Below are 24827 nucleotides of genomic sequence, written 5' to 3'. Positions count from 1 at the left end.
TTCCCTGTTGTTTTTATCATGGAGAATGTGTTAACTCTCATTTACCCTAGGGAGGGCTGTATTCTGGCTGACATGAGAGTTAGTCAGGGTCTTGGGAAAGAGTTTGTTATTCTATCAGATTGCCCTGTGGATGCTGACTGTTCAGCTCATCATTTCGGAACAACTGAGGAATAAATAATTGGCACAGGAGTGGGTGGCAGTCTGTGGCTTACTATAGTGATGTGGAAAGGATGGTTCCTGCCGATGCCCATTTTCTGGAGCACAGAGGTTGGTGGGTATAGAGGAGGGAATAGGAACTATCAAACTAGTAGATAGAAAACTTCAACTATAGCTGTACTCTAAATATAGAACTCACAACTTCAATGCCATCAAGGGGATATTTAAATTAGCCTGCTTTCCTTAAAACACAGTGAAACAAATTATATGTAACTGGGTCTCAACATAGCCCCTGGCTCGTCTGGAAGTCACTCTAGATCACAGAAATCTGCCTGTCCCTGCTCCAGAGTCTGGGCCTAAGAGCATGCTCCTCTACACCTGGCAGGAACTAGCTTTTATACGATGTCTGTCTTTATACGGTCAAAATACACCTAGTTAAACTAACTCAGTATTCTGGCAGCTGTCACTGGAAGAGAGTACTGTCTGGGAGTCTAAAGTTGGGATGCGAAGCAAATGCTGGTTCTTCGCAGCCCATGAAGACTCAAGGGTTCACTACCATGGCTGAGCACCCACCAGTGGCCAGGGTCGCACAAGTTTCCCATGCTGGCCTCCCTGGATGGCCATACGCACTGTGTGACACTGAAGCTGGTCACTGCGTTTGGAAATGACCACCTGAGATCTCTGGACTCTATTTTCATCGTTTCTAGCAGTCATTGGCCATTGATTCGTTGTTCGACTTCATCTCAGCCTTTCACATGAGCTCATCCCTCATTCTAGTTGACAGGATTGGCTCTGGACACACTTCCTTGCCTTGATTTTCACCTCAAGTTGCTGTACAGACCTTATGCTACAGTTGTTTGGGTTTGGGCTCTACAATAATAATAATTATTAATAATAATAATAATAAAAAATACAAATTAAAAAATGGAGCTTCACTTGGGGTCATGTGACTGCCATGTGTTTATAATGTGACCTGTGCATACTGGATGTAATTTTATAAAAATGAAAGTGAAGTAACAGAGCCGTGTTGAGACTCCTGATGTAGTTTTTAAAAGATATCATAGTTAAAGGATGCATTTTAATAACTTATGTAAATGTGCCTTCAAGAATGCACGCCGTGTTTCCTAAGGGCAGATGTCGCACCTGTGAGTCAGGAATGATCATGGTCCCCTAAAGTGAATGCCACACTGGTTTCAAAGGCGTTGCTGTGTGCAGGTGTTCTCCGCCCTTTCTTGTATATTTAAGAGCATGGGCTGTTGGCTCTCTGGTGTCCCACGTGGGGAAGCCGCTGCCAGGAGGTAAATTCACACCACATTTTGAGCACTAGCGTTGGCATCCAAACCCAGATCTGACTTCATAGCTCATTCTCTCATTCATCCTGAGGGATCTCCGAGTTGACAGAGACTCTTCCCTCCTTTGGGAAACTGGAAATGAACATTGCAGCGTTCAGGCTGGGACACTGAATTACAGTCAATGCACCAAAAATGCAGGTCATTTTTTTTTTATTTTGGCTTTTTAAAATCACTGTTTATTCCATTTGGTAGAGGATTTTTTTTCATACAAATATTTGCAACAATTTTGAATTCCCCAAAACCATACATAGACGATAAATACCATGCTATTAAAGTATTAAATTTGTACAAAAATACTTTACAGTTTAATACTTGTTTGTTACAAACAAAAATACATATTTAAGTGACTCATGATCTTTTTTTATTTTTTATTTTTCCTTAACAGGATTCTGTTCTATACTTTCTTGCCCTGGCAGTTCTGAAATGTGTTTGAAATCATATGTTTCTTTGCACAGAAAAAGATGAATCATTTTCCTTAAACAAAGGACACAGTGTTTGGATGCTTTGTCTGTGTGGGTGTATTAGTGACCAAAATGAACATGTTTGGAAAATAATTGCTTTGATATTCTACCATCAATATACAGATCTCTATATTTTTTAATATTTACCAAATAACAGTTATTAGTATAGCTATTCAAAATATCTGAACAAATGACAACAGTTGCCAACAAACATTAAAGCAACTGTCACAGTTATTTTATTGCTTTGGGGAAGGTGATTGGCAATGAGATTTTGTGAAGATGTATTTACAAGTTCAGCAAGTGGCATGGCTCAGAACAAAAGGTAGCCCCGTGTCATTAAGTACGTGTGCTGTGCACCCTCGGTGTGCCGATCTGCAAACATGAGCTAGATGAGTTCTAGTGGCCTACCCATAAAGTGAACCTCATTTCATTAAACTCTTCATTCATTCTTAAATTCTTTAGTCTTGGGATTTTAAAAATAGGATCATATCACTAATTCTCCTTGTTACTACACATTCTAATTCATTATCAGAGAGTTTCAACTATTTAAAAAAATGTGTCTTAAAGGGGGGAAAAAAACAGGTCACAAGACATATCCTGTTTGATCATCCGTTGCATGGGGAGTAGCATACATCTTAGTTAAAATCATTCCTACATTTACCACCACCTATTATGATCTCCTGCGTGCATCGTTGTGGAAACGTTTTAAGAAAACCTAATGCTATACCCGCACCCCTCCCACTGTGGCAGGCCTAGCGGTTGACCCATCTGCTCCCCTAGCAGAGCTAGCTCTACGTGAATCCACGTTGCTTCTGTTCTTACGTTAATGGCTGTAGAGTAAGAAACGCATCCTTAGGGAAATTATCATAGAGAATATTGTCAAACGATGTTTCTGTAAAAAGTGACAGGAAGATGAACTGTAAAAATGTTTTCTCTGATCTTAAGTCGTGGGAAGGGGGCGGGCTGCTTCCTTTTGATTCTCTACCATTGGGCCTGTCAGAGAAAGGCCTGCCAGTTACTGGAGTGGCCATGGTAAAAGAGACCTCTTCAGGTTGGGAAGGGGTGTGAACATGAGCCATGAGGGACATTTAAAAGACCCCTGTGCTTGCACTTAATGCCACGCGACTCTCTGTGCCTCAGCTGTCACAGAAATCTTAAAGGGATTTTTAGCACCATGTAGATATTGTCTTTGTCCTGCTTTGTGAAGGTGTTGCTATAAAGTGTTAGTGGGTTCTCGGGTCTCTAGATTACCACCGTGGCTGGGCTGTGGGAAGAAAGCGCTGTTCTGTCCGCTCCAGTCTCCCGGCAGAGCCTGCTGTTCTACTGACTTCTGGGAGGCCAGTGGGTTTCTGCTAATGACCAGGTCCAGCTTGTTGCCAGATTCGGCTATGAGCGGCACGACCAGGCAGCAGTCAAAGTCTCTCGTCCGGACGTGGTTAACCTGCCAGGCCAAGAAGAGCCACTTTCAATGACCAGTGCAGCCACTGCTCCCAAACCCAGAGGCCAGCGGCTGAATCCCAAGGGGGACCACGCCGTTTGGCTACTTGGCTCACTGTTTATCCTCTGCCACTGCCTGTTGGGAGATGAAAAGCAAGGCAACATCCTTCTGTCCCCACACTAAGATCACCCCGGTCAGTCTTCTGTTGCTCAGTGCTACCCCAGTTTACAGCAGAAGAAAGCAGCTTAGAGTGGAGAGCTGCTTTGCTGTAGACTAGCGGTGGGCAAGGGCTCCAGCAAGGTAGCCGCAGGCAGTCTGGCTGTCATGATGCATAGAGCTACCTCAATTAAGAACAAACCCACCCCCTCCTCAACTGACACGTGCTGTAGGCACTCCAATTCTCTTTCAACACTGTGAACTTGGGAATTGAACCTCGGGGGTCACACAATTAGACCAACACTCTACGATGGAGTTGTAGTCCCCACCCCACAGCAGCACTTGTTAAAATCACCTGCGTTCAATTCCCAGTCCTGGCTTCCCATTCTCTTCCCTGCTTTTTAGGACAAGTGTGGGGTACTTTGAAGGACCCAGTTTAAACTCTGGGAACCGAAGCATCCTCGGCTCCTTGGCTGCTGGCAGCTTACTGCTCCAGACATCCGCCTGTCCCCTAGCTTGCCTCTGATGTAACAAATGATGGCAAAGGTTTCTGCCCGGGCCTGAGAAGAACACCACATCCATGTCTCCAGCTGTTGGCTAGAGATGAACACTTGGGGCATCTTTGCCTCGTCTCTGGCTGCTTCCTGCTTCCACTACTTCCTCAATGAACCACTCAGACATTTGCCCCCAAACTTGAAGGCTCCCAGTACCGACAACTAGGTGCCACCTCCTCTCTCGTCTTCACTCTTCATTCTTGTCTGTGTGACTTGGGGACAGAGGATTCCCCTACTGGCTCACGGTGCTCTCCCGTCCGGGATCCATTATTGAGCAACACTGAACTATTACAGAAGCATATCCAAGGGCTGCCCACCCCCCAGGCCTGGCTTTCTCCCAAAGTAGTGGGAGACCATACACAGCATACACTGGACATGGGATGGACAAGAGCCACCAGGGCCTCCTCTATAAATGTATGTCCCACATAACGGCCTGCAGTTGCTGAGACAACTGGGAGAATTTGTCTTTAAACCATCACCCAAGTCAAAGATCCAAATCCCTGTTGCTGTTGTTCATTAAACCAGGCTTGCTGGCTACTCTCGTACCTGATTCCCTGTTAAACCTGGGCCCTCGTTTCTCATGGTGCAATCGGCTTCCCTCGGCTTTGATCCTCTACTGTTTTTAGTTCTATGCTCCCTCCATGCTTCTCTTCCCCTTCTAGCTAGGCGCTCACTATGGGTACTTTTGTCTAACCCCTCCTTCCAGAAATCTTTAGCCCTGGCTGGAACACTGTCTTTAAACAACAGATCAAACTTATGAACTGTGTCGCATCGGGATGGGCTGAAGTTACGAAGGACTTTGTCCAAAACAGGTAGGTAGATTTAGCTACACTTCCCTGGTCTCCTCGTGAACACCTGCTTCTTTCTCCACCATGTTCCTGTTCATTCACGCTAATACTGTATTGTCTCTCTCTCTCTCTCTCTCTCTCTCTCTCTCTCTCTGTGTGTGTGTGTGTGTGTGTGTGTGTGGTGTGTGTGTGTGTTGTAGGTACATGTGAATGTGTTTTTGTGTGGAGGTCAGCGACAGATATCAGGGATCGTCCTGGTTTGCTCTCCTCCTTTCTTTGAGACGGGGCCTCTTACTGACACTGTAGCTTAGTGGTTTGGCTAGACTGGCTGGTCAACGAGCTCCAGGGCAACATCTAGGCTGAGGTTTGAGGAATAAACATTCAAACGGAAAGGACAGCTCAGTGTCAGAAAACTCAGGAAGTTGAGATAGAATCCTTTATCCAGCTGTTCGCTGCTGTTGGCGCCATAGTGCAATGACAAGAGGAGAGTGGAAGGGTCCAGAGTGTGAAGGAGAATTTGGAGGGCATTGCTGCTTGTAGGTCAGAGGCAAGGATTCAGGACTCCCTCTGAGGTCTTACCTGTAAGAGCCTGTCATAGGGCTTCAGGCCACCAAGATCACCTGGCCCAGCTGGGCGGATATTCTTGACATACACTCCTTTCTCCAGCAGGCCATCTGCCACGCTGAACCCAAAGTCTTCCACGCCAGAGTCCTTGTATAAGGTCACCTGGAAAGTGCAAAAATGTGGAGGTTAGCCGAGCAGGAGCCGTTTGCTGCTGAAGTCTCTTGGGTCAGACACCCACCCTTGCTACTTTGCTCCTACCCCAAGAGCATCCTTGGAATCTAAAGTCTCAACCTGAGCTGCCAAAGGAGGGCAAATAAGTCACATTTTTCTCTTATTGTTATTGTTCCTCTTCACTAAAATAGTGCGTGCATCATTGCTGTAGGAGGCTCTTTTGTCTTTGGGTTGCTTTCATTGGTTAATAAAGAAACTTTGTTGGCCCTGTTGATAGAGCAGAACTTAGGTAGGTGGGGAAAATTAAGCAGAATGCTGGGAAGAAGAAAGCAGAGTCAGAGAGACGCCATGGATCTGCTGGAGATAGATGTGCTGAATATTACCGGGTAAGCCACTGCCACGTGGTGATACACAGATTAATAGAAATGGGTTAAATTAAGATGCAAGAATTAGCCAATAAGACGCTAATGGGCCAAGCAGTGATTTAATTAATACAGTTTCTGTGTGGTTATTTCATGGCTAAGCTAGCCGGATGGCCGGAATGAACAAGAGGCCCTTTCTTGTAACACATCATGTGTATTCTCTCTTTCTCTCTCTCTCTCTCTCTCTCTCTCTCTCTCTCTCTCTCTCTCTCTCTCTGTGTGTGTGTGTGTGTGTGTGTGTGTGTGTGTGTGTAGGTCAGAGGAGGACAAAGTCAGGTATCTTGGTACCCTGATCTATCATCCTCAGCCATATTCTCCTGAGACAGGTTCTCTTACTGAACCTGGAGCTTGCCGTTTTCCAGCAAGGCTGACTGGTTGTTAAGTCCCATCAATTCTATCCCTTACTGTTCCCCATGTGGTACTGGGGTTACAAGCATGTACTGCCATACCTGGCATTTTCTTGGGGGCTAGGAATCTGAACTCAGGTCCTCAGGCTTGTGTAGCAAGAACTACTCTTACCCACTAATCCACCTCTCCAGACTCCACCTCCTCCTGGCAAATTTCAGTTCTTAGGCATAGGACATAGCGGGCAGCTTGTCTAATGTCTAATGTCTCTCTGGAGCAGCCCTCAGGCTGGGAGGGAAGCCAGGGATGAGTGATGTTGAAGGATAACCTTTTTCTGCCTCCCACGAGCCTGGTGCTCTCCTACATACTGTATTCTACACCATCTCTCCATTTGAACATGTGCACGATGAAACGCTGTTGTATTTGCTGAGATGCCCATGCAGCTCATCAACAGAGCTCTTTCTAAAACACCCCCAGGCAACCTAATAAAACGTCATGTGGGGATGGGCTAGTTCTGTTCACTTGCCCAGCGTTTTTAGCAGCTCAAAGTGTCTAGCCTCCCACGGTATACCTGATACCCTGCACTACACCTGAGGGCAGCTCCCTACAGCTCCACCCCTCCCCCAGCTTCACTTCTTCAAGAGGCAGCCTGAGGTGAAAGAGAAAACCATGTGCACACCCACAAAATGCTTCCTGAACCCCTGACCGTGTTGTAAAGATTGGGCTGAATGCTGGAACAGGAGGAAACAACAGAAAGGAGAGTCAAACCCACACTGAGCCCCCTCATCCGGCACTTTCCATGCACGTGCACTATGAGGTGGGTGCTGCTTTATTAAGGTTTACTTCACAAACGAATCATTACACACGCACAAACACACACACACAAACACACATACACACACATGCACACACACACACACATTCCTGTCAAATAGTAGAAAAAAAGCAAACCCCTCAGAGCTATACAAGGCAAACACGACAGCTAGACCTTTTATAGCAGGCTTAGATTTTTATATCCAGTTATTTGACTGAGGAGAGGTATGGACCACTGAAGGAAACACAAAAGGGGTCAGAGTGGGGATTTTATTTCACTGAATAGAAAGCTAAAAGCAAAACAAAACAGAACAAAAAGCAATCAAGCTTCCTGGGTCAATACTACTTACCAGCCCGCTCTGTGGTCTGTGGTTATAGTCGTTTCAGAGGTGATGGAATTCAATTTTATGGAGGGTAAGCAATCTGCCCGGGACCACAGAGGTAAGGGATGGTGGGGCATGAGAAAGTGTAAGTTTTGTTAGTGCCCTGGGCTCAGCTATGTGCTGCAGCTTCTGGAGAAAGGTAGTGTCTTCTTGTTCACTGCTCTATTTCAAAGCTCTAACCAGGTGCCTGTCATGTGGCAATATATCGGGCTGAATAGAAGGAAATGGCTTTCTGGCATTCCGTGCTCTGGCTAACTGGTCATACCGAGCCACACGCTTACAAGCCAGTGCAGAGGAGGTGTGTGAACACGAAGTGGGATTTATTCTAGGCTCAAAGCCCCCTCCGCCAAGGTTCTCTGCAGTTAGACACTGCCCAGTGCCATCACGGCTGGACAGGAAGATGCTTGCTGGTGACACTGTACAGCCATGACAAGAGAGCACACTTCTGCTACTGGAGCCAGCCTGGTCCACCTTGTGACTGAGGAACCTTGGATTTGGGGACTGTGAGGGAGACTAACTGGAGGGCCATTGTCAATGGAAGCTGAACTACATACTTATAACGTCTGTGAGACCTGATGTTTCAACAGGAAAAAGGATGCTATTGTTTCAACTAAGTGTATGCGTGTGTATGTGAGTGTGTGTGTCTGTGTGCGTGTATATATGTGTGTGTGCACGTGAACGTGTATGTATGTGAGTGTATGTGTGTGTGCATGTGTGAGTGTATGTGTGTATGTGTGAGTGGTGTGTGTGTGAGTGTGTGTGCATGTGTGAGTGGTGTGTATGTGTGTGCATGTGTGTGTATGTGTGTGTGCGTGTGTGTGTATGTGAGTGTGTGTGAGTGTGTGAGTGTGTGTGTGTGAGTGTGTGTGAGTGTGTGAGTGTGCGTGTGTGTGAGTGTGAGTGGTATGTGTGTGCATGTGTGAGTGTGTGTGTGTGTGTGTGCGCGCAGCAGGACATTGAGAGAGGAACTCAGAGAGGGATGGAAACGTATCCAAGGTCAAACAGAAACCAAATAACAGAGAATTGCTTTAAAACAAGATATCTGATTGCAAAGATCTGATCTTTTGACTACATACTGCCTTATTTAATATATGGTTTCTTCAAAATGCTTTTTTTTTCCAATTGGATGGTATAGCTCAGTGGTAGACTAGTTACTTAGGATGTCCAAGGCCCTAGGGTCCATTCTAACACTGTCAAACCCAATAACCTCCCTCCCCAAATAAAAAAAAAATAGTACAGAAAAAATATTTAAGACCTTCTGTAATTATGTTTTAGTTTCAAGCCATAAGATGGGTGATATCTGCATTATTCATTGGAGGAAGTTATTAAGTTTCATTTTATTTTATGTATAGGAATATTTTGCATGTCTGTATGTAAGTATGCACACCATGTGGGTGCCTGTTTCCCGCAGAAGCATAGAAAGAGTGTTAAGATTCCTAGGAGACAGAGTTACAGATGGTTATGAGCTGCTTTGTGGGTGCTGGGACTTGAACTTGGGTCCTGTGCAAGAGCCAAGAGTGCTCTCAACCACTTAGCCATCTCTGACGCCCTGGAAGAAGATCAGACACACACACACACACACACACACACACACACACACACACCAGCTCATGTTTAGGCGGTCATGTTGGCGAGAGTCTATATACATGACATCATAACAGAGTGGATTTGGAAAAGCCCACGAGGCCTCAGTACACGAAGAACCACAGGCAACTGAGAACAGCTAAGACTATGAGAAGTGCCTTCCCCTGGGAAGAGTGCAGCAGCTGGTGTTCTGTGCCAATGGTCAGCCCTGAAAACATACACACAAGTAAACATTATGTGGACTGAGTATACGTATGTATTCATACATGCGTGAAGTAACAATTAATGAAAGAAGAGGCCATGAATTTGAAGGGGAGGGGAAGGGGAATATGGGAGAGTTTGGAGGGAGGAAAGATAGGGGAGAAACGTTGTTCTAATTGAAATAAACAAACAAACAAACTTCAAGTATCTTTTAAAATAAAGATGCCACAGCGCCAGGACTCCCTGCGTCCAACACTCAGTGGCAGCAACTGTCACAAATTGCATTGACCTGGGTTGCTCTTGACTTCATTGGGAGAATGTTTGCAGATGTCATATGGCAGCTTGTCTCTAAAGAGCTGATCATTTTCTTCTATAGTGACAGTTCTCAAATAAAGAGACAGTTAACGGGTATCAGAAAGAGCACACAGCCTCACCAATCCACGTCTGAGACCTCAAAACCCGCCTCCACAGTGACACACTTTTTCCAATCAGACCAGACCTACTCCAACAAGGCCATACTTCTTAATAGTGCCGCTCCCTTTGGGGCCATTTTCTTTCAAACCACCACATCTACTTACTAGCTTGAATTTGTCAAAATCGAATTCTCCCTTTAACTAGTATTGTTTGATTACTTTGATATGCAGTTAGTACAGGAAAGGCTGAAAGACTTTGAATTTAATTTCAGAACAGAAAAGTCGTGTGCTTGGTACTTACAGTAACGTCTTAATGAGACTTTATTTTGTTGTAAATAATGGGCTGAACCTATGGTGCTTTCCATATGTGTTGTGTTCAACTGTATTAGTATTTGTTTGGATGCTCAAATGCATTTGGGATTGGAAAAGATGGGGTGTCCTTCATTCTGATCCCCCATTTGTTCTGATAGGATCTCTGTTTTCTAGCACACGTTATCACGGACACATCTTGACTATTTCTTGTCCCTCTTCTGGAATCAGCTATCACAGCCAATCCTTGATTAGATGGGAAGCTTCTTGGTTTTATCCTCAAAGGGAGGAAAAGAAGGAGGTGGAAAAGGGGAGAAGGCAAAGAGTCAATGGAATGTCGCTAGACTGACCTGTTTACGGGTAGGTGCAATCTCTATTCTTGAGGTCCTTGCCTGTGCACTGTTTCTTGGCTCGGTGGGTATTTTATTTCTTAACTCCTTTTCTTCTTTATTCTAGCCATGTTATTCACATGATAAACAGCATTTCTGTGGCGGGACCATTGCCTCTACTCCTAAGTGGCAGTGTGTTTTTCTTAGTTGTAACTTGAATTTGCTTCACTGTGCATCCTGGTGGGCGCCCTATGATTGGCTGAGTTAGGCGTCTGCCCCGAGGTACGCTGAAGCTCATGGTGGAAATCAGAAGTCCACTTTAGTCTTACAGCTGAGGCCTGTTTTCCAACACCATAAACCAGAGCCCTTGCATAGGAGAATAGACCTGGAGTCATGAGATTCTTCATTGCTCAGCTGGCCTGTGACTCCCAGGTATCTGCTCAACAGGCCAGAACCCGGGAGCAGCTTGTGGTGCTTTGAGTGAGAATGGTCCCCATAGGTTCACACATTTGAGTACTCCGCCACCTGGGAGTGGCAGGCACTATTTGAAAGAATTAGGAGCTGAGGTCTTGCTGGAGTAAGTGTGTCACTGGGGTGGGTTTTGAGGTTTCAAAAAGCCCATCCCAGCACTGAGGAGGCAGAGGCAGGTGATCTCTGAGTTAAAGGCCGACTTGGTTTACAGAGAAAGTTCTAGGACAGCTAGGGGTGCACAGAAATCCTGTCTCAAAAAGCAAAGAAAAGCAAAACAAGAATAAACAACAACAACAAAACCAACCCGCCCTCGCCCCCAAAAAACCAACAAAAACAAAAACAAAGAAAAGCCCATTTCAAGCCAAGAGTCTCTGTCTTCCTACTGCTTTTTGATCCAGATGTAGAACTCTCAGCTACTTCTCCAGCACATCTGCCTGTGTGTTACCCTGCTCCCCACCTTGATGACCACGGACCAAACCTCTGAAACTGAAGCAAGCCCCAATCAAATATGGATAAGAGTTGTGTGGCCACGGTGTCTCTTCACAGCAACAGAACACTGACCAAGATGGAGCCAAACAACGGACGGCACTTGCATTGCCAACATCCACACATTGACTGGAGCACGGATGATGAACGCCAACATAGCGGGCTAGCAGATTAGCTTGTGTGGTTCTGAGTTCCGGTTTCTGGCTAAGCCTCACACAGGATGCATCTCGATGGCAAACTGCTCACAACGAGGGGCTTCTAACAGTTCTAAAATAGAAATCAAGGTTTCTGTGGAAAGATGCCCCAAGGATAGAAGATATTGAATATTGATGGCCAGCTCTATCCTTTCTTAGAGATTGCTAAGGAATAATAAATGAATACAAATGAAATTAATTATTTTAGAATCACATAAAAGACCCCAGAAATTAATAATCTACTGACAGGAAACACAGGCTGGCTGCTCTCAAAATAGCCACAGTAATTCTCACCATGTAGTTTTGCTTGCTTGGAGATCACTAATGGGGAATTTTTTATTTGTTTCTGGGCTCCCCAAATTTCTAAGGATTCTGAGGTTTTACCTACAGACAAAGTCTTATCCGGGCACTTTCTGTAACTCTGTACAGGAAAAATCATCCTTTCTTCTAATAAGGTCACTGAGCCTGGAAGCAACTGATGGAGGGATTTCTCTGATCTTACTCAAACGCGCTAGGATCCAATACTGGAATATCTGACCTCATTTGCTGGGTGTCTTTGACCAAATCATGATTTCTGTTCGCATAAATAATCTTCTCGCTGGCTAGGCAGCCTTTATTCATTTTCAATTGCTCAACAAACAGAAGATGAATTATGTATCCCATTCTCTGCCATTTTTCCCTCCGTGCCCTCTTGTGGTTCCCCAGGAACATCACACAAAACCCTGTTCTCTGAAGATGGACATCTAGAAGCCAGCTGGGTTTGCCATCTACTCTAGCTCATGTGAGCATAGTTTATCTTGTAGGATCTCTATCAGGAGAGGCCTCTGGGTAAACTGAGGCATTAACACAGTTGATAGGTTTTCTTTTTCTGTTCTAAAAGAGCCAATCAGCATCTTAAGAATAAAACTGTGAGCATGGGTACAGGTCAGTGGACTTTTGCCCAGTCTGTGCCCCCGCTCTTGATGCAGCTGCTTCAAAGTCTAAGGCCCGAGCAGGAGCTATGCCTGTGGTAGGCGGGGCAGTGAGGTGAGGGGGGTGGGTGAGTGGCTGGGGGTGGGGAGGGGAGGCTACTGAGATTCAAGTTCAGCCTTGTTTTACATTTTCATCAAGTTTCCCTGCTTGTCTGAGCCATGTCCTCAGGTAGAGATCAGAAATCAATGCTTGATGCTTTAATCAGAGCCAATTCATCCCCTTTCAAGGGCAACCGAGTGCAGCATCTTGAGCAAGTCATAGTAAGTGACAGCCACCCTGGAATCAGTTCCTGAGCCCCGACAGCGTTCTTAAAGCTCAGTCTTTTGTGACAATAAAAGTTCACATAGTTCTCAGAGACAATGCTGATCTCTGTGGAAGTCAGCAAGCACTTGGGATTGCCCCTGGCAGACACTACTGGGGCAGCCACGCTTCCTTTAAGCAAAGACGGTACAAGTAATGCTAGATCTGAGGATGGTCCTACCTTGCCTGCAGATCTTAGAGAAGAATAAAATAAAATATAATAAGACTTCATCTTCTCAAACAACTCTCTAGTCCAAGAGGAAGGAAGTGTCTCTCCTTATGTCACTAAAAACTCCTTGGATTTCCAAACAAATTGGGCCAGAAAGGCATCTGCTACTTCCATCAGGGGAGTACCCTTGGCAGAGGAGAAGAAAGGCCAGCTGCTTCTGATATGGCCTCCTGCTGCTTTTTGGCATCCTGTAGCATCGAGCGCTGGGCTGTGAGATCAGGATCCAGGATGCTGTGCTCCGTGCATTGGCAATGAGGCTGAGTGAGGGCGACCCTTCGGAAGAACTGTGGTGTATTAACAACTGCTTTTCTTGGTCGCCATAGAGCACGTTCACAATGCATTTACTTTACAGAAAAACTGAGAGTTCAACCCAGCCATGGGAGCTAATGGTCCCCAAGTAATGGCTTGCCATTTCTCTGGACTTTTGACTTGCCTTATCTGCTCCTGAGCTGGGCGGCTGTGGGTGTGGGCACCTGTTCCTTGTGTCTCTTCTCAGAACTGTCTGATGTTTGCTCATGGTGCCAGCAGTCTACACTCAGCCTCTGCTTCCTAGGTTCCCGGTCACTCTAGCTTGGTTTCCTGGGCTGTAAGTCCTTTCTTATTCCTCTCCAAGTCACAGATCTCTAATTCCCGTAGACCCACAGGGTCCCCTTGATTCAGGGACCAACTGTCAGCTCTTGTCAGAGACACACCATCCACTGATACTGTGCTGGTGGGGATTAGAGGCTAAGATTACTGTCGTGTGTGTGTGTGTGTGTGAGTGTGTGCGTGCGTGAGTGTGTGTGCGTGTGTGTATGTGTGTGTGAGAGACAAGTTGGAACTCACTAGGCTTCTACTGAACAATGTACCAACTGTCTTGATTTTATTTCCTCACTGGAGATGGATTCTTGCAGACTGACATTGCAAAGGGCCACAGACAAGGTACATAAATCCCATCTTAAAGGGAGAAAAACCCAAGCCTTGGCTACACTGTTATGCCTTCAAGGACCGTAACACTCCTGGATGAGAGCCATGCTAATGCAATATGGAGGAGTAGAGACAGAAGGCTCATCCTCCAGAATGTAAAAGCCAGGGTAGCAGAAAGACCTTCAGGCAACTGACTATTTAAATGAGCATGCCATAGATGACATAAAATTCTTCAACCTATAAATCAATCATAACAGAGACATGCAGGGACATCAGAGAGATGGCTCCATGACAGAAGTCACAAGGAATCAGAAATAGCAGCAAGGTGCACTGTCTAGCAAGCCCGTCTCTCAGGACTGCTCAAGGTCATCTGAGACGTGGGGATGTCAGCTTTTTACTTGCCTTCCTTGGACTGTGGAGGTTGACAACTCACAAAACATAAGACATCACGTGAGCTCTGCCTGGTGGCGTGCGCATGCCTTGGGCATCACTCTTTGTGAAAGACAGTGTGCCAAAGACAGTCCTCAAGCAGAGTGACGCTGCCGGAGAACTCTTGCTCCAGGAACTGATACAGACACCTCCTGTGTGCTTTTTAAACAAGCTTTGCCATCTGCTGTCATTATTACTGTCATAATAAACAAGCATTTTGTTTTAAGGTTTAAAAGAACAAACCCACAACCGTGGGGAAGCAGTTTGCCAGGCACGCTATGTAACTGAAACATGAGACCCAAACTCCAGTCCTGGTTGTTTCTTCAACAGTGTTCCCCCTATTGTCTGCCCTTGTCATGACAGGGAAGTGTCTGTGTGCCAGGCTGATACAGTGACAGTCAAGGAGCCACCGCCTCCATTCTCTGGGTCTGCTGTCCATCCTCAGTGGCTCTAGGTTTTACAGCACTTACTCAAGTTCGGGCAGCTGACTGAACCTGGGAACACATGCTCTGTAAGGTCTCTGTCCCCCGTACCAGCTGGCCCTGCTCACAGGTGGCTCTGCTCCCTGCTTGTGAAGTGTGAAAACTCAAATCTACACTCTCCACTTCTGCAGAAAGGAGCCCAGCAAGGCAGAGCTACAGATAACAAGTTCATAAGCCACTGAGTTGCTTTTGGCTCCCATTGATTTCTGCCGCAGGCAGTCCTACACCAGCCGTGGGGAGCTCTGTGCCTGGCAGAGACTCCTGTAATCTTTTGTGGGGCCTTCAGATACTTAGAGAAGAAAGAGCCATGTGCAAGAAAGAGTTTTATATTTCACGTGCAAGAATGAGCTATGCATTTCATGTGCAAAAATGAGATATGTATTTCCCTTTTATTTTTCTCCTAGTGCCAAGTCTGGAGCCTGTTCCTGTCTTGGGAGAAGGTTACAGAAGAAGCTGCTGTTAGCCACAGCACTCTGTCCATGGAATAAGACAGTGCCACCACACCAGTTCTGCTCCAAGAAAACTCAGCCTGCAAATGCATGATGAACCTGGCTGAGGGAAAGCCCGCGCTTCCTAGGACTGACTCCAATGGCCCGATGCTGCACCATCAGCAGTCTTGAATAAAAGACCCAGGACAAGTATTTTAGAATCCTGCTATAAAAAGATAAATATGAATAGCTGCATATAATTCAGTGGTATACTTCTGCTGAAAATCATGCATGGTGGGGAGATAATGAGTGTCAATATGAATTATTTGTAAAGTTCAGCTGAGCTGAATGTGGGGACCTTGTCATCTTGTGAAAGAGCAGTTTTTGCCTGAAGGTGTTCAGAGGCTGTGATTCATCTCAGAAATAGATCAAGTGGCCACCAAAGGATGTTAAAGATTCCAGAGAGAAAGGAGGAGGGTTATCAGTGAGCTGTAGCTAGGACCACACGTTCCTTATCTGCAAAGAGAGGGTGTGTGATAAGCTGCAGCACGAAACAGAACTCATCTGAAAGATAAAACACAGATGCTCCAGGCCTGAAACAGAGCCTCCCTCTCCTCTGTGTACCGCCTGTGGTCTGTGATTTTACTAAAACAGAGCCATCACCTATGTAGAGCTAGTGAAACTTTTGTGGGTGATTCCCAATCTTTAGTCCTCAAGAGAATTCACTGACAATGTGGCTAACATGTAAGTGCTCCTTGCCCTAGTCCCTGAGAACACAGACAGAGTGTACTTTGACAAGCACCCCACGGAGACAGTCATCTCTCCTCTGTAGCTCAACTGTCCTTCACTCCTCAGACTGTTGTCTGGGATTAGTAACTCTCGGAATCAATTCAGTGACTGAAGGACGGGGTCGGGAAGAATGTAGCGAAGGCATGGGTAGAAAACGAGGAGGGAACAACAGAATGAGAGAAAATTGAGACATTTCTGCCTGGGTTTCACACCATTGTGGCCACTGTAAGGGAGGATGCACTTCAGCTTCCTGTGTCAGTCTTTGGGACTGCGCTGATTCCGGATCTGCAGTGAGGCAGGACGTACACAGGGGACCAAAGGCCAGGGATGGAGCTCAGCTTTTGCAGTGTGCTTGCCTAGCATACATGAAGCCCCCAGTCCCACCCCTAGCACCACATAAAATCAGGAATCACGTGACACACACCTGTAATCCCAGCAGTGGTTGGGTAGAACAGGAGGACCAGATATTTCAGGCTACATGAATTTGAGGCCATCCTGGGCTGTACAAGAACATGTCTTGAAAGAGAAAGAAACATGAGGACCATATGTGTCCTTCAAAGCCTCATCTGTTTTCTCTAACTAGGCTTCCTCTTCCATGGTCCTACCACTTCTCAAAAAATTATTCAGATTTTGAATCTATGAATAGATTATGCCCATCCATTAAGTCAGAGTACTCGTTATCTATTGGTTTATAGAAATGCCCTGAAACACTCAAAGGTGTGCTTACAAAGATCCCAGGTGTCTCTCAGCTCCATCCAGTTGCTAACCCATCCAGTCGTAAGCTGTAGTTCATAGTTTTACTCTTTTTACAGCTTTGGCTCTTTTTAAGGCTTGCCACCCAGCTCCCAAATAAATTACACAGAAACTTATTCTTTCTTATTAATGTCTGACATTAGCATGGCTTGCTTTTCTTAAATTATCTGTCTACCTTTTCCCCCTAGGCTTTTGTCTTTCTCCATTCTATATACCTTTCTTTACTTCTTACTCTGTGGCTTGCTGTGTAGCTGGGTGGCTGGGTGGCCGGGAGACTGGGTGGCTGGGTGGCTGTGTAGCTGCATGACTGGTTGGCCAGAGGCTGTGTAGCTGGGTGGCTGGATGGCTGGGTGGCTGGGTGACTGGGTGGCTGGGTGGCTGGGTGGCTGGGTGACTGGGTGGCTGGGTGGCTGGGTGACTGGGTGGCTGGGTGGCTGGGTGGCTGGATGGTTGGGTGGCTGGGTGACTGGGTGGCTGGATGGCTGGGTGACTGGGTGGTTGTGTAGCTGGGTAGCTGGGTGACTGGGGGCTGGGTGTCCTGGTGTCTGGGTGGCTGTGTAGCTGGGTGACTGGTTGGCCAGAGGCTATGTAGCTGGGTGGTTGGCCTCTTGCATCATCTTCTCCTCCTTTTGTCACTCCTTGATCTCCTCTTCCAAGATTTCTCCTCCCATTTATTCTCTCTGCCTGCCAGCCCTGCCTAGCCTTTCTCCTGCCTTTCTATTGGCCATTCAGTTCTTTATAGACCAATCAGATGTTTTAGGCAGGCAAAGTAACACAGTTTCACAGAGTTAAACAAAATATAAAGGATGTGACACATCTTTGTATCATTAAACAAATATTCAACAGCATATAAGAGTGTAACACACCTATAACTAATATTCCACAACAGTCACCCATCACAGTCAAGAAGCTAGCAGACAAGTGAACAAGTATGAAGGAGATGTGAATGACCCACTCCTTGAGCTTCTACATCCCATGTCTTTCTTACAACGTATTCATTCATCCTATCTTGATCCAATCTGGACACAAATGGGCCCAAACTTTAGCCAAGTGACAACCACCAGAAAGACTGAAACAGAAAAATAACACCAAGCTCGTTCAGAGCCATTTGTGTCACCAACCCTGCTCACTCTGACCTCGGCAGCCGCTGGGAAATTCCTCTTCTATAACTTTCCAGGGATTGAAAATGAGCATTTGTGCAGACTCTAGCTAGCTGGGTTATCTTCAACCTAAGGAGGGAGGGGAGTTGCCCAGTTCTGTGGCGTCTTCTCCAGCTGCCACTAAGTTCTGACAAGCAGGCAGGAGCCGAAGGAAGACAACTTTATTCTATCAGTATTATGGTTTGAATCCACAATGTTCCCCATGACATCACTATTGGATTGATCCCAGATGCTGGCAATATTTTGGGTGGTTTCGGAAACCATAGGAAGTGGTGCCTGGCTGGGAGAAGTAGATTGCTGGTCTGTAGGAACATTTTATTACTGACTTTTTTTTTGGTTTTTCGAGACAGGGTTTCTCTGTAGCTTTGGAGCCTGTCCTGGAACTAGCTCTTGTAGACCAGGCTGGTCTCAAACTCACAGAGGTCCGCCTGCCTCTGCCTCCCGAGTGCTGGGATTAAAGGCGTGCGCCACCACCACCCGCCTCCTGAACTGATTGATGCTTTCTGGTCCATGATGAAAAGAGAGTATTTCAGACACGCCCCACCTACGGGGATTGGCTTCATCCTCTGAAACCATTGACTGCATTCTCTGAAACATGAACAAAACTAAACCTTTCTTTCCACAACCAGTTTCCATCAGACATTCCATCACAGCAATGAAAATCGACTAAAACCATCACCACGATAGCATGCTTTCCCATGACGCCAGGTACTCAAAGACACACGCATATAAGACAGAGGCACAGTCAAAGCTCTTGACTCTGAGGCCAGTCTGTTTGTTAAGATCCACTTCCTTCTCAATTACTGGAGTGTGCTGAGCAGCAAACATGTTGGATGGCCTTTTGGGGTAACCACATTCACCTGAAGGTACCTGAGATGTTATCATAAGGTGCCCCAAGAACTCCACAGCATCAGCCCACAGGCCTCATCTCTACTAGATCCTCTGGGAGGCCGCATCTTAACTAGATATTCTGGGAGGCCGCATCTAACTAGATACTCTGGGAGGTCTCATCTTAACTAGATAGTCTGGGAGGCCTCATCTTAACTAGATACTCTGGGAGGCCGCATCTTAACTAGATACTCTGGGAGGCCTCATCTTAACTACATACTCTGGGAGGCCACATCTTAACTAGATACTCTGGGAGGCCACATCTTAACTAATACTCTGGGAGGCTGCATCTTAACTAGATACTCTGGGAGGCCTCATCTTAACTAGATACTCTGGGAGGCCACATCTTAACTAGATACTCTGGGAGGCTGCATCTTAACTAGATACTCTGCGAGGCTCTAATCTTAGAGCATCACTTAGCTTTAGAGAGCCCTGTTTTATTGGCGACAAGTTTAGAAGAAAGAAAATCAACAGGAGAAATGGACTTCTAACAACTATTGAGGAGAGATGATTGACACAAAGGGGAAAAAGCAACGTTACATTTATGAGGCCACACTGACCCATTTGTGCCCATCATTTCATGACCCCCCTCCATTTCACACCCTGGTACACAAGTGTGCCAACCGACCCACTGCCTTCTGTTACATTAATAAGTGTGTGATACAATTTTCTTTTTAAATAAGATTTCTGTTTCAGTAGAGCCCCACTAAGAACTCTCAGTTATAACGACATCCACATCCAGTTTATGGTCATGATTTTTATGAATGCTTTCAGCATGGGGATGATGGGACATTTATGTTCCTGGGCCATAGGAAGCTGTCTTTGAAGAGATAGCTTCACTCTGGAAAAAAAAAGTCAATTTTATAGCTGCAACTTATTGTATAAATGAGACTAATGTGCCAACTCAAAATAGTATGTGTCTATTGTGAGGGTTAGAAATACACAGCAGATGGACAGAATTCAAGGTACTTGCATGTTGGTATTTCTTTGAGGCTAAAGAAGAGGAGGTAAACAAACATGGTTTTCTCTGCTTGGGTGGAAGCTGAGACAAGAGGGAAAGGCAGTGTTCACACACAACCAAGCGAATGAGGAGGGTTGGGTTTCTTCTTGGCATAGCAGAGTTAGCACTGAGCGTGTAGCCTTTGCGATTTCCTACAGCATGACGGTATATGTCCATCTGCGAGTTACAACATGTGAGTTACCAAGCAGACAACCAGACACACAAGCTAAACTGCGCAGTGGGCTCACTCTGGATCCTAATAATAAAATGCCAGAGCATCTTTGCTTTTCTGAAATTCTCCTAATGCAGGGGGTCACGTGAGAATATTTTCATGCCCAAAATACACTATGCTGTTTGATAGCCCTTTGCATATGCTTCTTTCTGGGCTTGGAATGTCTCTCCACCTCCATCCCCTCTGCACCGTCAATATGTCTAGGAGGCATTTCCCATTTCCTTCACCTTCTGCACACCGAGGCTACCCAGGCTTGCTACTGTCATTGTGCTGATCCCACTGTCATCCCATTGTTTCCAAGATGTTTTCCCACTAGATTCTGTGCTTCCCACGGATAGACAGTACATCCTTTGATGGAATGTATATACAGTCTACACAGTCTGTATGTCAAGTGAACGGACAATGTGTAGTAAGGAAGCAGAATCAGAGCTCTCATTGCATCATCTTCCCCCATCACAAACTGTCAGCTACAAAACAGGCAGCTCTGCTTTGTAGGGTAGTTAGGGAAACCGAAATCTTCAATGGAAAAGGAAGTAGGGTCCTTTTGACCTGATACGTGAGTATCACTTTATCAATATCATTTTGAGTAAGATGAATTATGTTAGGAGATTATTAATGATAGGGAGCATCTTGGTTCTCGTGAAAAGTGGGGTTGCAGTTGTTACTTTTTATACATCCTCATCTACTGAAAAAGCATCAGGTACCACCGCTAGCTGAGTAAGCCAGAAACACCTCCCGACCACCACTGCTCATGCAGGCCAGGGAATTGCCTGCATAATTGCATCACTTGAACTCTGCAGGCAGCTCTGGAGTGTGGCTAAACGTGATAATTTTCTCCATGAAGTGGACAATATTGTAATTCACCATGGAACATTACCAGGGTTCATGCTGTCCTGACCCAGATTTCTAACGTTTTGTTGAAAATTTCCCATCTAATGTAGGCATGTAATTGAGGAGTAAGCCTGCTTACTGATGTGGGATGTCCTTCTGCATATATGTTGCTCTTATTGGTTGAAGAATAAAGCTGTTTAGCCAATGGCTTAGCAGAGTAAAGTCAGGTGGAAAATCAAAACAGAGATAGACAGAGTAGGCGGAGTCAAGGAGACACCTTGTAGCTGCTGAAGGAGAAAGATAACCAGAGCATTACAGGTAATCCACAGCCTCATGACGATACATAGATGAATAGAAATGTATTAATTTGAGATGTAAGAGATAGCTAGAAATATGCCTGAGCCATTGGCCAAAGCAGATTCTTCAATAACCAATGGTAATGGTAATAAAACATATCACAGCATACAGAGGGGACTCCTGCATCAGCTTACAGTGAACTTTAGACCTCTTTTCAGTGAAGAGATGAACACAGGATATGTAAAAACCCACCCACCTTTCAGTGAGCACAGACTAATTCTTCAAAGCTCTACGTAACATTAGAATCTCACATTTTGTAAGATTTTGATCAATTTTTTGATAAGCACATCACCTGAAAAATCAATCTTCCCCACTTTCCAGGTTAATCCTCTCAGGGGACATGTTTGAGGAAGTCAGTCTCCAGGGCTTTGCCTTTCAACTCTGTGGTCTCTCTTTGGCTGAGCCCACAGAAGAAGTTCACGGCTGAGCTTGCATCAAAGCAACAGTGCCCTGCAGAATGGCTGGCGACATCAGGGAAGAAGGAGGAGAGAATCTACTGACCTTGTGAAGCTCCACGGGAGTTGGGGACATGATCTCCTTAATTTCTTGCTTCATTTTCCTCAGGGTTACTGACTTCCTGCCCACATCTGAAGGCAGAGTGTTGCTGCGAGTCGTTTGGCTGTAGTGTGGCCGTGAGCTGCTCCGTTCCTGGAAGCTGGCCTGCCGCCCCAGCTGAGTGCGGGCTGTTGGAGCCTCATGATTCAAACTCATGGTGCTCCCCGACATGATTGTTGCCTGTGGCATTGACAATTTTCAGAGACAATTAAACCACAGAAAAGGAAAGGGTTTGCTTGCTCAACATTTAGCACAATTCTCCCTCTGCCCAGTCAAAATATGGTGTCTTCAGGGCATAACCAAAGGCTGGAGAATGGACGCACTAGCTGAACTATGAAAATCTGGAACATGCTTTGCAATGACATTTAGAACGCACATCTTGAATCCAATGGAAGTACTTAAGCCCTTGAGTTTATTTAATCAAATACCACCCCTAGCAATGCTGAGGTAAACTGAAAAGCTCCAACTCCAGCTTACTGCACACTGCACTTTCATTTTAAGCACCAACTTCGCACCAAGCTGACTGTAAGAGCTGGGATTCATGAAGCCATCTTCAGTGTGTCTTAGAGAGCTGGCTGGAGAGCTTCACAGTGAAGACCAGGCTGCTGCTGTCTGTAATGCTGCCTCTGGCTCCAACAGAAGCAAACCGCAGGCTGGAACGGGATGAATGACTGATGCAGAGGCAAAGGGTCTCCTAGCACTTCCAGCCTGATACTGTTAAGACCGTCCTTCCTCTGGCCCAGTGACCTGCCTCAGAAACTTACAGATGCATCTTTTCATATCCATCAGCATTTGGCTTCTACATCTCAAGGCACAGATAGTGTTTCTTAGAAATGATCTTTGGGTAATATTCTCAGAGAGGCTTTAAAAAATTACCCTTTTATATAGGATTCAACCATTTGCTCAATTCAATCATTGCTCAACTCTGAGACTTGGATTGGATTTTACCAATGAAAGCAAAGTTTGCTCCGCTTCAAATATATTCCCTGAATAATACATAAGCAATGGCAAGATTGCATCCCTGAATCTCAGAACTGGAACAAAAGAGGGTTTGCAAGCAGTATCATGATGGGAATGGGCCTTTCGCATGCCAGATGGTGCCAACACTCTAAAACCAGGACTGTGGCCATCTCTCTATACTTTATATGAGGCTTGTATACAAATGTATGTACTGGTAAATGTGCCTGAAATTATAGAAACAGAAATTATGTCCATGCCCGTGTGAATATATAATATGTGACTTGTTTACATTAATGAAAAAGCCAGAAGCAACAAAGCCTGATCTGTTGAACTCTGTGGGATGGATTCATTAATTTAAGCCTCGAAAGTCTGTCCGGGAGGCACTTGACTCATCCCAGTTTATAGGAGACTGAAGCACAAAGAAGTTTACTTGCCCAAGGTCACCTAAGCTGGGACTGAACCAAGGATGAATCTGTAGCTATGCCCTAGAGGGAACACTGCAGAGGGAGTGGCATCTTTATTTGTCCTTGAGAGTAAGAATTTGTACCTCTCCGTCCATGTTGTCCATGTTTATATGTGTGCCACTAAGGAAGCACACCACCGTTAAGTACTGGTGCAAATATACACAGATCTAAACTGCACAGAAAAGAAACAAACCCAACAAACACGTGCTGCCTAGACCACACATGCCATAGATGCTTTGGAGAATGGACGTTCTAGCTGCAGGGAAATCCTTGCCGATGACAGCGCCCCCTACAGTATCACTTAATATTCAGTACCAGCACAGGGAGGGTTTATAGGCTGCACGTCTCAATCCTTCACAGTGGGAGGAAGAAGCTGGACATATGGGTTCTGGATCTTGTCGTGAGTCTGGTAATGGGAACCCCAGCTGTCGGTTGCAATCTTGCTCCTTGCCTAACTGGCTCTCTGCCTTTCTCGGCCACATAAACTGCCCCTCTGTAGGTAAAAAAAGTCTCTAATATTTAAGCAAATGTAGGCCTCTATAGTATTGCATATTTCTGATAAATAGCTTTTTGAGGTTGATTGAAACCTCTCTATGGCCAGCTATGTTGGTGTCATGGGAGCCTTTCATTTGATGACGCTTTCATACATCACTTCTGTCTTTAGTCTGTGGCAACTGACAGAACCCGATGATTTTTTTTTTTCTGCAGTGATGACCGTCTCTCATTGTTCTTTCCTACTTCTAAGGTTCTAACCTTTATCTGCTTTATTTATATCTATTTTTCCTTCTCATTTTCTTTTGTGAGATCCACAGGAAACATGTGGAAAATAAATCCATGACTGAGTCTGAGGGCTGACATTCTGGCTTTGATGAGTCTAAGCTGCCAGAGGAGACATTGCCAGTGGGTTTTACTAGGGTCCCTTGGCCAAGAGGAGAGGTAAGAATAGCTCCTTGTTCAAGTTTTCAAACCATGAGCCCACTTACACTAAACTCCAAGGGAATTAACAGCATCTAAAATGAATATAAAAGTTAAAGTACAAATACAATTTAGGTTCAGACATCTGATTAGACTTTTGTCTGTTAAAATAGTTAAAATAGTATTCATTAAGAAATAGCAAACTCAGTGCTTGAGTTTTATTGCACTCATTAAACATTATTAACATTATGTCAAATATTAGATCACTATAATTTCTATTTTATTTTGATTGATTTTTTTAAGACTGGGTTTCTCTGTGTAGCCCTGGCTGTCCTGGAACTCACTCTGTAGACCAGGCTGGTTTTGAAATCACAGAGATCCACTTGCCTCTGCCTCCCAAGTTGCAATCAGAGGTGTGCAACACCACTGCCTGGCAATTCCTTTGTTTTATACAAGCAAAAGCTGGTAAGGGAGGTTTAAAATTGCTCAAAGTCTTAATTTGAGTTTTTAAGCTTCAGGGAAGGCTGTATATTTTTCAGTGCTAAAGTTAAACCTAAATTATTGCTAGTAATAATGAAAATAATTAA

At 45.3% G+C, this 24827-nt stretch overlaps 1 protein-coding gene across 8 annotated transcripts in view; it reads right to left on the bottom strand.

Annotated features, from left to right (window-relative positions):
* Positions 1 to 24827, bottom strand: part of Grip1 (glutamate receptor interacting protein 1) — a 640059-nt gene that overhangs the window by 8083 nt on the left and 607149 nt on the right. For 5 of the 8 annotated variants that reach the window (XM_041666725.1, XM_041666698.1, XM_041666716.1 and 2 more), the window contains 3 exons: positions 21848 to 22081; positions 5485 to 5631; positions 3221 to 3410 (listed from right to left, as the gene is read on the bottom strand). In XM_041666725.1, coding sequence (XP_041522659.1) covers positions 3221 to 3410; positions 5485 to 5631; positions 21848 to 22081 — 571 coding nt within the window. Of the gene's footprint in view, positions 1 to 1597; positions 3411 to 5484; positions 5632 to 21847; positions 22082 to 24827 lie in introns of those variants that run through there. The other 3 variants (XM_041666707.1, XM_041666740.1, XM_041666749.1) reach the window with 1 other exon arrangement.

This window comes from Microtus oregoni, unplaced genomic scaffold, assembly GCF_018167655.1.
Source record: "Microtus oregoni isolate MIOR12 unplaced genomic scaffold, Mior012 000001F_ref0000356, whole genome shotgun sequence".
Lineage (NCBI taxonomy): Eukaryota > Metazoa > Chordata > Mammalia > Rodentia > Cricetidae > Microtus > Microtus oregoni.
This window is presented reverse-complemented; position numbering and strand designations above follow the sequence as displayed.